The following is a 14557-nucleotide window of genomic DNA, read 5'->3' as shown; positions in this document are numbered from 1 at the left end:
CGGTGTGCTTTACTCCTGCTAGAAAGTATCTCCTACAGAAATATTAATAGAACCTATAATTAGTGCCTAATCAGCTATGTATACCGGCATAAAACATTTGTGCCTGTCGTAGTTTTTTTTTATGGAAAAAATGATTTCAGCAGAAATCATAATTTTAGCGTAACTTTGTTCTAGCAATAAAATTTTTAACAAATAATCGGAGAGAGAAATATTGTTCATGGTCAGGTAGCTTATGTGTGTAGAAGCGAAAATATAATTTGTGCGTGTTCAGGTTATGGAAATACAGAGATTTTTGCTGGGGTAACGTTGGTTCTATTCATATTTCTGTACGAGATACTTTCTAGCTGAAGTAACGCACGCGATTTTCGCGTAAATATGTCGCAAATTACAATTTTCGCGAGGTTTACTTGTGCAAATAAACTAGTAAGTACCTATTTCATTGAGTAAAATACATAAAGGTACTTACACAGACCTCGCGACAAGCTTTTATGGTCATATATTCTGCCATCTTGGGTGTTCCGCCACATTGGATTTAGAATAACGTCACATTATTTTTTGAGTTACTCTCAACAAGCTCTTTCATTTGATATTCATATTGAAGAAATGCATTAAAAATAACTATTCCGCCATATTGGATTTAGAATGACGTCACACAGCTTATCGTATATTGTCATCCAAACTAAACGTGTATACAAAATTTCAGCTCAATCGGTTGAAGATATCTGCTTCAAAATTGAGTAGCAAGATTCCACCGGAAAAAACAAACATACATACATTGCAAGTTAAATAAAAGCTTTCAAAATAGAGAAAAACATATATTTAACGTTCTGTACCAAAATGCTTGATAAATATATAAGTAAAATTCGTTTACGTTGACAAGGGCCTCTCCATTTATGATCTATTCTTTAAGCTTGCTAAGGGCTGACCATGGAATAGGGTGTAAATTGCACATTTATCCCGCCAGAGTACAGCAGTTCAGATTAAAACGTTTATTTTAGAGTATATTATTAATCCTTTCATTATGTAAACATTCATTTGTGAAAATATATACCAATGTAGCATATTCGGGTGCCGATATATTGGGAAAAATTGTTTTCCATAAGATCTATGGGATACGCACGGTGTAAAATTTTCGAGCCAGTAAATGATCGAAAAGAAGCTCGGAACACTTCACACGTGAAGATTTATTAAAATATGGACTTTATACAGGTAAGATCTTCAGTCAAAATAAAGTTTATATCAGTTTATGACAGTTGACCAAATAGTGCAGAACATAACCTAAAATAGTGTTATTTTTAGGATAACCCACTAAATCCTTAATTTTTCCTTTAAAAACTCGCACCACGATTGCGTAGAAGGTATTTTTGGTCATAAATCTGCAACAGTATTAAAAATTGGCGCTTTTTTCCTCCATTTGCTATGTTTTTGTACCATCTGCGCTGAGCTTTGCGTAATATATTATTATAGTATATAATATTAGTAGGTACTTTGTACAACGTACCTACTTACTAAATCCATGGGGCTGACTGATGCCGTTAGACGTGCCTGTGTGATGGAACGTGTTAGGTGCCTATACTTGTAAAAAGCGGAATGGAAAATTATACAACAGTATTGCAAATAAATATTTATTACACGTTTATGTTACACACCATTATATATTTTTTCTAACGCAGATAATATTTTATGTACAATCAACAGCACATCAACCGACACAAATCCATTGCAAACTCGTCGCTATTACCGCGCGCACCATGGAGGTTCATGCAGGCCACAGACCATTTAACCTTAAGACCGCGCATCACCGGCATATCCATTCGCCAAACTTATGTCGTGACACTATATAAGATCGGGCCTAGGCCCTTTTCTTTGGTTATACCGCCGACGAGCATCGAAGCGAAGGCTGTGCCAGTTTGCTCGTAAATAAAAACAATATCAAAACAATGACGCCGTATGGTGAAATGGTGTGGAAAGTGTAGCTCCACACCATTTCACCATACGTCCAGTCTAACAAAAGATGGAATCACAAATCACCAACAAATCATTATTTTTTTTATTATAATTTAATTTGATAATTTTCCGAACCATGTCATTTTATAAACAATAATATAAGAACAAAATATATCTAGCTTTCTTTCGCATCTAAATCAATATGGCACAAACATATAATTATCTCGCTCTGCCTTGGAACGTGTAAGGTAGTGAAGGGACACGTAAGATACGATAATCGATCGATGAACTGATATTAATCGATTATGATGGCGCTAGTGTGCAACGCCTTATGTTAATAATTTGTTTTTAATTCCTTGACCTTGGATAATAGCCTATTGAGGAAGACTTGTTTGCTTGTGACTATGTATGTTATTCTTTACGTCTTCACGTTCAAACGGGTAGGCATTTTTTTAAAGAAATTTGGTTTTGTTGAGGTAGCTGATTTTTATAGAGTACTTTTACACCGAAGTTTGCGATACTTGTAGGATTTGGTCAGTCTGATAGTCAATGACATAAAGTATGAGCCATGGTTTTCCCTAAAGACTGCGGTTATTAAAAAAGGACGTGAAAAGATTTACTCGTAGTCATAGTGAAACGTAGACGAAACTGGTTAAATACGAAAAAGTATTCATCAATAAAGACTGCCTACTTTTAGTTAAAATCTTTTGTCTCTTTCTGGCAATGTCAAATATTGTAAAGTGCTATAGGGACAAAACATAATTTGAACTCGAAGTAGGCAATACTTTTTTATAAATAATAAACCCTTAAATTTTGAAGATTTGATTATTTTTTTAAGACCGGCGACGGCCTAACGTCAATCCTTTTTGAGAATGTCTAAACAAAACAAATTGTCATATCATTTATCTCAACAATATTTACTATAGTAATAAAGATGAAATAAATAATATATTGTCTTTTCTTTATATTATTTTTCTGTTGCAATATTGTATTGTTAGTCATACAGAGATATATTTCCCGAGACCTCCCGTACTCTGTTCGAGAAAAGATTTTTTTCTCTCACTAATGTGGGACATGTGTGCCTGGCCTTAGAAATTCTCGATTTGAGCCTTAGAATTCTTTGTGTTGCCCAACACTAGTAAATTGTCAAAAATAAAAAAAAATTGACGTATTTTTGACCCTCCAATGAGAGCTAAACTACCTTCCCCCGCACCCCACCAAAATTTAGCGATTGCGTTTTCATACTAAAATGTATCTAAGGTCTGTGATGCAGGCTAACTTGATGTGCTGTTGACTGTACCTATAAAGTAGGTACATTTTCTCCAATTATTTTTTTTTTGTCAATGTATTTTTCACTTCTCAGTGTAATTCTATTATTGGATTTATAAACAAATTAGTGGCCTGCCCCGGCTTCGCTCATTTTTAACCTTATCTCCCAATGGTAATACGTGGAGAGGTTTAAAACTAAAATTCAAAATCACGTATATTTGTAGTTAGTTTATAAATAATTATAGGTATTTATTTTTAAATAACTACTATATTTAAAAACACAAACATAAATACGTAATATAAATTATATAGGTACCTATTTTGTTCCATAAATTGACTACGAACAATAATTATAAACGTAAACAATTTTTAGGAAAATTACAATTTTCCTAGAAAGTGGGTTCGATGGAGGACTTGACAAAAATTGTTAGCTAATGCTTGTTTTTGTCAATCTGTAACAATAATACAAATGCATGAGTGAATTTACTAAAATAAACCTAATATAAAGTTATAAAACATTATTTTCTTCTCAATGAATTAAATCAAAAACATAATACGTGTAACACATTTCATAGGTGTAACGTAAACATGTTCACTGACCGCTAAAGACCCTGGATTAAAGGCATATGTCGCAGTAAGATAGAAATAGCCCTTACATTCTACTTGGAGCAAAAATACATTTTTTGTATTTAAGTACCTATATGTACGTATGTTTGTAACTAACTTTCGAACCGTTGGTCCGATTTTGCTAAAATTTAAAAGGTATGTAGGATCTGTGTCTGTGATTTGTTTTTATTTATATATATTTATCTGCCAATGGAATTTTTAAGTTCGTGGGGCAACAAAATCATAGAGCTAAACTCTTCATGATAAATTCATGAAGAATTTAGCTCTGTACTGTACTGTCTGTAGGTACAGTGTGCGTAGTGCGACTTTGCTATTTACATCTCAATATCCAATCGATTCGAAGTGAGACGCAGCTAACCAATCACAGTGCGCCTTTGTGACGCAACGACAATGAGCCTCACTTCGAATCGATTCGATAGTGAGAAGTGAAATGCAATCTTCCACTTCGCCCTCAGTACTGAGGTAAATACTAGCGGTCTGCCCCGGCTTCGCTGGGGTAAAACCATAATCTGTTATACTAGTTGTTCGCCGCGAACGTAGACCTCGCGAATACATTTTTTTTACATATAATATAATGTCAAATATCTCAAAACACCATTTTCGAGTTAGTCAAAGTTAAGTCCAAGTTAGTCTTTTGGTTTGACGGCAGCGCGTGCCGTATTCAACAATATATAGGTACCTACCTATATATTGTTGAATATTCATCCAATGTATGTGCTGTAAAGGACAAAATTTATTTTCATGAAATTATCTTGATGATGAAATAACTTTTAATCATAAGGATTAACATGCTTGTGTAGTAATAATTGTCAAAATTTACATTATCTTTTTACATTTACATAGACAATGCCTTATAGTCACATAATTATAAAAGATAGATGTATAGTGGCGCGGATTTTTTTATGGATCTACTAAAAACCTATATTTTTGTAGTACATTATATGCATGTATAATCAACAGTAGGGTCATGTTAAGATTTTCGGTAGCGCTTTTTTTCGGATTACTTTATAAGTGTTCATTAAAACTAATTTATTTCAAAATAATATAGCCTATAGCAATATCCGATAATGTAGCTTTTTAATGGTGAAAGAATTGTTGAAATCGGTTTGGTAGCTTCGGCGATTACCCACCTCAAACATACAAACTCACCTCGCGAACACAATATTTTTTTTACAAAATTGTGAATATTTCAAAACGGCTTAACCGATTTTGTTGCCCCACGAACTTAAAAATTCCATTCGCAGATCCTACATACCTTTTAAATTTCATCCAAATCGGAAAGTTATCGCGTTACAAACAAACAAAGACACAAACAAACAAACAAACAAACAAACAAACAAACAAACAAAAACAAACAAACAAACAAACAAACAAACAAACAAACAAACAAACAAACAAACAAACAAACAAACAAACAAACAAACAAACAAACAAACAAACAAACAAACAAACAAACAAACAAACAAACAAACAAACAAACAAACAAACAAACAAACAAACAAACAAACATACAAAAAATGTATTTTTGCCCCAAGTAGAAAGTTTGGGTGACACTATTAAGGGTGACACATGTAACTGATGACATGGGATGGCAAAAATTTTTTAGACAAAATACCCTTGTGGATAGGTCTTCAAAAATGATGTGAAGGTTTCTTAACAGTTTTTAAATTATTGAAATATTTGCTTCTAAAATAATAAAAAGTCTGTAAAAAGAATTTTTCACAAGAAAATTCGACAATAAAATATGACGTTTTAGATAAAATATAAGGGTTTTCTCAATTTGAAAATGTTTTTAAATAACTCTCAATAATAAATCGGCCAAGCGCAAGTCGGATTAGGTTACGAAGAGTTCCGTAGCAACAAAAAATATTGTTATGCGTGTATTATACGCTTGGTAACTAAATATATGAAGCTACGTAACCTTTTGTAAGTCTAACTTGCTCTTGGCATTAAATTTATGGCGGTCTTAGACGCGACAGAGGTTATAAGAAAACAGTACTGTAGAGAATGCTAAAATTTATGGTAAAAAACAACATGGGCAGGCATTATGTATCGAAATCAATAAAATTGTTTGAATATTTTTGTGTAAATCCTAACATTCTACCAATTTCACTCATCGATTTCGATAATGCTCATGTGTGAGCGCGCCTAAAGAAATTGCAAATATTTTCTCTGTTAGGTTAAATACAACTACTTACCATTATGTCCTCGCTAGTACTAGTCTAGCGAAGTGGCTTTACGTATGAGCTTGAGCAGAGGTATAGTGGATAATATACTTTAGTCGCATTTTTTGGGACTTCCCGAACTGAGTGACTGAAATCAAAAATGTATAATATTTAATTTAATACTATTTCAATACAATATTATATATATATATATATATATATATATATATATATATATATATATATATATATATATATAATATTATATATATATATATATATATATATATATATATATATATATATATATATATAATTCTTTTTATACAATTATACTTAACTATGTATATTTAAAATTCGAACACGTACTTTTATTTGATAACGGCTATACCGACAGTGTATTTTAAAAATATTTATGTGCTAAAATTTTTGAGGTAGGTACATAAATTTTCACCAAACGCACGTTGTAGTAGCTACATATAGAAGATTTAGCGCGGCCGTAAATGTACGGTTTTCGAATCGGTTTCCTGAAGTGATGACGTTTTCACTTTAATTTCTTGACACTGGCCGCACACGTATGGCTTTATGTATTCAGAATCATAACCAAACAGAAGTGCGGCCACTAACTATATTTTACCTAACGGAAATATGTGGTTCACCAGTGATTTCCTAAAATCGTTTAATCGACATTTGTCAGTTTTTACTTTGCGTCTTTATATCACATTCAATCTTAAGTGCATTTTTGGTCTTTAACAACCTTTTGTTATACATTTATTTCTAATATAAAAAAATAATTCTTTTATTTCCAAAGAAAATTAGTATATGATTTAGAAATTGACAAATATATTTTGAATGCGGACAGGAATTTCCGGTGTGTGCGTCATTAGATACAGTTCCGTTCTGACTTGGGGAAAGTTCCCAAACCTGGTGTTAGGTATTTTTCGTTCTGTAAAAGGCTTTGTGAACATTTTGTATGAAGACGAGCATTAAGGTTTCCGAATTTGGATTTCTTATTCAGAAACCTAATGTGGGCGGCCGCGCTTATGGTACTATCACCGCTACATAAAAAAGGCGCTTCCCGCTGTCTGTCCATATGTATGCTTAGATCTTTAAAACTACGCAACGAATTTTGTTACTGATTTTTTAAATATTGCCAGTACTTTTTTGACCTAGCGAGCGAAGCGAGCGAGGTCTACAATTCGACTTGGGACAAAAATACATTTTTTGTATGATAACTTTCGAACCGTTGGTCCGATTTTGATGAAATTTAAAAGGTATGTAGGATACGCCAATTGAATTTTTAGGTTTTAATATTTTTAAACTCCATTAACACCAATCGAGTCGAACGAAGGTCGAAAGTCGTATGCACTCTATATTTAGATATGAATAAGTATAAGACAAAAACTTCTCTACCAACTTTAATTTTCAATACTCAACATCTTTAATCCTTTGTTTTTAAGATAACCAAAATACCCATGGAAAAGGTTTCTGTTTTTATTAAAAATAAAACAAATAAGTAGTACTTACTTCAAAATATCTATGGTAGAGTACAACTCCATACACACATCCTATTGACACCAACATTTGAATTATAAGCCAAACCATAACATTCCATACTTGAGTTTGTTCAAATAACTCTTTTCTATTTTTTATACATAGCATTGATTCTGTAACCATTATGGCACCATAAACCCAACACTGGGTACCAACCCTCTTGCATTTGGGATCTGTCACATAAATATAATACTGCCTGAAAAAAATATAATTTTAGAGACTTATAGTATTTTTTCTTCTATTGATCAATATTACAAAATTTAATACGCTCCGGCTACGTGGTTTCTTAGTATTATTTGAATACTAATGTCGATTTAGACTTACCGATTCCTTAATGATTCATAAAAAAAATAAGCTAAGGTATGTTTTCTCTCTTTCTAGCAAATGTTACAAAGTGCTATAGTGACAAAACAAATTTTGTAGCTTTACCTTTTTAATGAACAACGGGGGTAGGTACCTAACTTATTTTTGTTAATTGTAGTAATTGTATCTAAAAATATAAGTAGAGGAAACATACCTGACAGATGGTGCAACTATCACGCCGACTAGACAAAGACGAGCAATGACTAAAGGATGAGACGGAGGCATTTCAAATATATGTTTCAAGAAAAATGTATTCAGTTCTGATATTTGCCAAAATACAACCAACTGAGCAAGTGCAAAAAATCTCATATATGTACATGTTGGATCAAGCCATCGGACTGGGGTCCACTGAACCGGTGTAAACTGAAGTATCGCTCGTTTTATTTTTCCGGACGTTGAAGAAATGTCCCTGTAAATGAAAAACATACACATAAAATCATTACATACAATTTTATAATGTGAATACCTGTATGTCTATGACATCGCTTGCTTTACTCATATTATTTTCGGTAAATTTAACGGTGGTTATATTTGGAACATCTTAATTTTCATAAGAAGTTAATGACTATCAAAGTTAGCAAGTAGGTATTAAACAATTAATCCACATTTGAACTATATACATACAGGGACACGAAGCAGTTCTAACATCATTTGTCGATGCTCTACTTGTTCACTAATTTAAAAAATAAATGACATAATAATTACCCTTGGCCCAAACATTTTTTTATAGTCAATGGAGGAAGTGGCATTTTCAAAAATGCCCATTTAACTACTCGGATTTGATGATTATTATTTTAATTATCACATTTAAAATAAATATAGTTAATTGTATTTAAACATACGTATACAAACATGCCAATTATAGGATAAGACGACATTTACAAAACATTAAAAATACAAATAAGGGATTAAATTATCAAAAGATTCGTGGTGTAAAGTATAAAATTACGTAAAAGTATTGTAAAGTACAATATTGTCATAGAAATGTTTTAAAGAAAAGGTTTTACCTAACTTCAAAAAGTTTGAGAACCTCTGCAGTAGGTATTGTAAATCGTAAAAGAAAAGTCACGTGCACAAAACTTAAGTTCTTTACAAAGTTACACTTTATAATATAACCAGTGTTTTACTCGGGAGTAATTTTTTCGTCGTATTATAATGGAATTGGGATAGTTAGAAATATCCATAGCGCTTTTAAAATACACACCGCGCCATCTAGTGTTTTTATTACAATGTTTATTTTATTAGCATTTAGCGCCACCTATAATAGAATATAGACGGAGAGGCAGAGCCCAAAAAAGTCTCTGAATTTATTAAGCCTGGTTTTTTTTCAGGTGATTGTAATTATAATTTACAGTAAAATGACCTGGTCAGTCAAGCGCCCATCAGAACAGGTGTCTCAGGTGCGCGTTCAAACATGTCGTAACCACCGACATACTAAAATCAATTTATTAAGGCTGAAACTTTATAAACTTTCTTTTTTTTATATATAAATAAAAGTTACTATAGTCAACATAATATCGGGACATAGCTGGTCAGTCAGCGCCAATGTACGTAGCGAGAGTTATGAACGTGCAATTCGTTTATTTCTTCCTTAAAGCTGTAAACTTCCTGTAGCAAGCTAAATGATAGCACTCAATTTGCCTCGGATTTAACGGAAAATTTACACTTTCGTAAGTTAAATTATACTTCTTCTTTTCTTCTTTCTAATTTTCAAAATCGCCTTGCACTTATTCAAAGTCTCTTCCGTAAGTCGAAATTTGAACCCCGCACCGTCCTCACATGCGCGAGATTTCCCCTTCTATGCCATCCAATGTTCTAGTTGTTAGTCGGCAATTATACTTTAAGTGATAATTTTAAGTGATAATTTTATTATTTTTTTATGTAAATTATAAATAAAAGACGAGCTGCCGCGTGTACCACCCATAGAAAGCGAAAAAATTTCGTTCCTTTTTTCACTGACTGACGGGCGTTGTTCTAAACAATGGTTGACTGACCATTTTATTTATTAATAATATAGTCAGTAGTACTTGCTAAAAAGTTTCACGCGTAATAAACGAATTGCACGTTCATAACTCTCACTACGTACGTTGGCGCTGACTGACCAGCTATGTTCCGATATTATGTTGACTGACCATAGTAACTTTTATTTATATATAAAAAAAGAAAATGTATAAAGTTTCAGCCTTAATAAATTGATTTTAGTATGTCGGTGGTTACGACATGTTTGAACGCGCACCTGAGACACCTGTTCTGATGGGCGCTTGTTTGACCAGGTCATTTTACTGTAAATTATAATTACAATCACCTGAAAAAAAACAAGGCTTAATAAATTCAGAGACTTTTTTGGGCTCTGCCTCTTGGACTAATACAGGTTTTTAGCAAATCCCGCGGGAACAATAGTTTTTTCCGGGAGAGGTACCTTATTTCCTTCTCCTCTTAATTATATTATATGCGTCATCGTGAATTCGTGATATGCCTGGGCCACGACATAGAAAATAGGGTTCTTTGCGAAGTCACGTACGTTTATAAGAGTAAGTAGATTTGATTAGTATTTTCAATTTATTGATCTGATATTTAAGAAGTAAGTAGGTACTAAGTAAATAAGAAATTACCTTATGCTGACCCATTTATATTCTCTCATTTCTAGAGCTTTACATATTTTAAGACCACACCAAATACCAAAGCCATTGCATACTAGTACATCCAAAATAATAGAATCCCACCAACATTCCAAGAAATTAGGAAGCAGATGAGCAAATGCGATCTCTGTTATTTCCCACATGATAGAAATTGCCCACAATAAACCTGCATGTCTAAATAAAATTGCTTTAAATGTCCAACCCAAGAAATGCCCCCAAGCAAATACATCCAAATATGACCAAATCCTAGCTACACTTATGTCAGAGCAATTAACTGCATACTCCTGAAAAGAAAACAACGTTTTATAAAAACTATTAGGCAATATTCTAGCCAATAAGGATTAGGTAGTAAGGATTAGGTAATTGATGGGATTGATATCAAACCTACAACTTAAACTTTGGTTAATATCGAGTGTATTAAGTATAATTCAACAGCAATTAAATTAAAACGTGTGTATGGCAAAAAGTATTATAAGAAATTTAAGACGTGAGGTCCACCTATACAATGGAACAATGGAACTTTTAAAATTATTTTTTTATTTTCAAAACAGGTATTGTCAGTTATCCGAAAAAAAAGGTCAACGCATTGTGTGCCTGAAGCATGAGTGAGAGGACTTGACATAATGAAAATAAAATGGCAGCAGACTTATGACCGGGGCCCGTAGCATTTGTTACTCATGCAAAGCTAAATGCATAATCTGCCACAGAAAACACTGTGCAATGTCTTGCCGTTTGTTCCCGTTAAATTTCATGTTGAGTTATGATTTTTCACACTGCTACTCAATGAGAAAAACATTATTAATACGTTACGTTGTACGTTACGTATTGAGAATTTACCACTTAGCTTTTTTAGGTAAGACACTGTTAGGTACCTACTAATCGGAAATCTATATCTATTCCTAATCTGCAGTTAGTATGATCCCGCTAACTTTAAGGGAAACTACCTAAGGTTAGTATGTTTTGTAATAATGTAATACAGGATTTTCATGTTTATGTAACCATCAGCCTTTACTTAATTATTGTTAGGCAACGAAAATACAGAGGGCAGATCCTCCGATACATAACAGTGTTACTCATTAGAAATACTGAGTGTTGATTAGTAACGGTGTACCTAAATTGAGGGGGACTCAACGGGAACAAACGCACATCTATATAAATAATATAAAGTCATGAGGTATATGTAAATTTCAAACTTTGGACAAGAAAACCGGTCCCCCACCATAGAAGATTTAGGTAAGTACCTAATTAGACAGTTAAATATTTAATTACCTTATCCATATCGATGTGAAAACTTCGTAATTTCGGATCATACCAATACATTATGTCATATACAGTAGAATAACTTTGAAACAATAAAAATATTAAAGAAAGTAGATATAAGACAGACATCCCAAAAACAATTCTCCATAGTGCAGGATGAGGTCTGGTAAAAGGTCCATTTGGAAATGCAAGTACAGATATAATTAAAAAGAAGAAAACCACACAGCATATGCCGGCCCAAATATTTGCCTGTACATTATTTTCGTTTCTGTAAAAATAAATACATAGGTATCAATATGCATACTACTATGGTCAAACCTGAGGTAGAACTGTACTTCTTCCATCACACTAAAATAGGCTTTTGTGAGGGGAAGGTGTTTTGACAGTGACTAAATATATTATCATTTCAGACACAGGAAGCCACAAGGAAGGTACTAGAAGTCCACTGCTGGACAAATCATCATTTTAGACTCAGGAAGCCCACTGCTGAGTATATGCTTTAATACAGACAATATTAACATGTCAGTCTGGGGATGTTTACAGCTGGACATATTATAATTTCAGAAATGAAGATGATACAGCAATCGAAGCTAAATTTAAAATTTCTGAATAAAAGTCAAAGCATTTATTCAGAAATTTTAAATTGCATAGTATGTATTTTTAAGAGCTATAAAACTGCCAAAAGATACTTATTCAAATAGTTTTTGGTCACAGTTTTTTGAAATACTTTTTTTTTAAGTAATTATAAATATTGAGTAGTACCTACCTACACATAAAGTAGGTATACAAAAAAATGTTAGTGTGCTAAAAAAATAGATACACAATATATAAGAATCAAGCTGGCCAGTTTCCTCTGGCAGCACTCATTCTCGAGTTGACTCCTGGGCAATGGGCTCCTTGCATCTGCATAACACAGTTGTGTTTACAATCATTAAGATTGTTTATTGGCATAGGGTATGGCTTCCTGCACTGACTGCCCATAGCAGTCTTTGTTTTATTAAATAAATAATATCATTCATCAGACTTTTTCGTGAGGGGATTGATACAACCTTCCTGAACTCTCACTCCCTCCTATACCAAATTTCAGCACGGCAGAACAAGTACTCTTGATCCTTAAACTTCAATAATATATTATTCAAAATGTCATAAATCTTACCTTACAAATGCTGTATATAGAACAGAAGCAATAGAAACGGCGAAAAGTGTTAATGTATGTGGTTTATAAAAGAATTCTAATGAAATATCATCAACTGGCCGTTCATTTACTGAACTAAAGGCATCCACATATTCTTTTTGCAACATTTTACTAATTTCATGGAAATCTGTTATTTTAACATATTAAAATTGAAATTGTGGTGAACACATCTTCCTCAAATTCACAATATTTTGTATGCATGTATAATATTTCGCGATCAACGCTACTTTATTTAACACAATACCTAGGTACATACAAAATTTAATCCTCCATCGATTTTAGCTTCTTTCAAACAGTGCCCCTTTGTCAGACCGGTTAATTCCAATGACCAAAGAAAAATATGGACTGGAAATACCCATGGAATAGAGCATAATACGCAAAGCTCAGCGCAGATGGCGCTACTGGTACAACTATGGTACACAAACATTGCCAATGGAGGCAAAAAGCGCCAATTTTCAATTGGTGCAGATTTACGACCAAAAATATATTCTACGCAATCGTGGTGCAAGTTTAAAGAAAAAAGGAAGGATTTAATGGATTATCTAGGTTATGTTCTGCATTATTTTGTAAACTATTGTCATAAACTGATAAATGAAATTTGCGCTTTTTGCCTTGATTGGCAATGTTTGTGTAGCTTAGTTGTACTAGTAGCGCCATCTGCGCTGAGCTTTGCGTAAAATGCCCTAATATTAGGTTCTATTCATATTTCTGTAGGACTGAGATACTTTCTAGCTGGAGTAACGCACACGTAATCCTCAGGTTGAAAATGTTAACTGTATATCACAGAGCTATTATTTAATTTTCCGGTAGTCACTTCAGCTCATTTTTTGTAATTCTTTATTTTATGGCGATATGAAAAAAATATTGTTATTAGATTACATTACGAAGTACTTATTAAATCTATGGATTCCTTACAATATGATTAGAAATCAAAATTTATGGTCATAATCATAGATTTATAAAAGAAATATATCTATGTCACAATACTACAACGTACCAAGCAGTCTCAAGAAATTTTCGTCTCCTATGTTATTCTAAAATAGTCTTTAGAACCTTGAATTTTGAGTTTATTATTGTTTGTCAGGTATTACGAAGTAATCTATCCAGTTATATACGGAGTACCTGTTAATTCCATGGAGTAAGTACTCACTAAATCCATGCTTTACACAGATTTATAAACATTGTTTTTAAAATATATCTGTGGGTTTTGACCAGGTCAAGAACATCTTAGCTAGTGAACCTCATACCTAATCAAATTATTATAAATTTACTAAAATGTTGGTTAATTTTGTTTTAGGGCCATATCAAAGTATTAGATTAGGTATAAAAGGAAGATTATTTATTATTGTATTTTTATATTGAAAAGAAAATTACAACATAGTGGTTAGTAGTAGGATAGCTTGTAGTAAAATAATTTTATTATAGTTTTTTTAAAACATAAAAATCAAACTTCGATTATCAAGGGTGAAATATCGATTCAGTACATAGGTACTATTTCGATACGATTGCTACATCCCTAACATTGAGTTGTATCAGTT

General features: G+C 32.7%; 1 protein-coding gene across 2 annotated transcripts; it reads right to left on the bottom strand.

The window, feature by feature from the left end:
- Positions 1–1611: 1611 nt before the first annotated feature.
- Positions 1612–13355, bottom strand: LOC128673346 (phosphatidylserine synthase-like). Of its 2 annotated transcripts, XM_053751113.2 has the most exons (7): positions 12981–13354; positions 11834–12092; positions 10538–10848; positions 8080–8334; positions 7536–7758; positions 6042–6156; positions 1612–3668 (listed from the first exon to the last, which is right to left on the bottom strand). In XM_053751113.2, exons 1-6 carry the CDS (start codon positions 13124–13126, stop codon positions 6121–6123), a joined length of 1230 nt encoding a protein of 409 aa, XP_053607088.1. In that variant the 5' UTR covers positions 13127–13354; the 3' UTR covers positions 1612–3668; positions 6042–6120. The 2 variants fall into 2 exon arrangements, with proteins under 2 accessions (XP_053607088.1, XP_053607096.1); XM_053751121.2 differs by lacking the exons at positions 1612–3668; positions 6042–6156 and having other exon boundaries at positions 7619–7754; positions 12981–13355.
- Positions 13356–14557: the final 1202 nt, after the last annotated feature.

Source organism: Plodia interpunctella, chromosome 1, assembly GCF_027563975.2.
Source record: "Plodia interpunctella isolate USDA-ARS_2022_Savannah chromosome 1, ilPloInte3.2, whole genome shotgun sequence".
In the NCBI taxonomy this organism is placed as follows: domain Eukaryota; kingdom Metazoa; phylum Arthropoda; class Insecta; order Lepidoptera; family Pyralidae; genus Plodia; species Plodia interpunctella.
Note: the sequence above shows the minus strand (reverse complement) of the source record. Positions and strands in the feature narration are given on the sequence as shown.

Coding starts and splice junctions, on each gene's coding strand:
- LOC128673346 (XM_053751113.2), bottom strand. CDS start 13,126: ATGTTGCAAAAAGAATATGTGGATGCCTTTAGTTCAGTAAATGAACGG. Junction 7,759..8,079: donor ATAGTTGCACCATCTGTCAG/GTATGTTTCCTC, acceptor TATTTTTTTCAG/GCAGTATTATATTTATGTGA. Junction 6,157..7,535: donor TCTACCATAGATATTTTGAA/GTAAGTACTACT, acceptor TTTTGATTTCAG/TCACTCAGTTCGGGAAGTCC.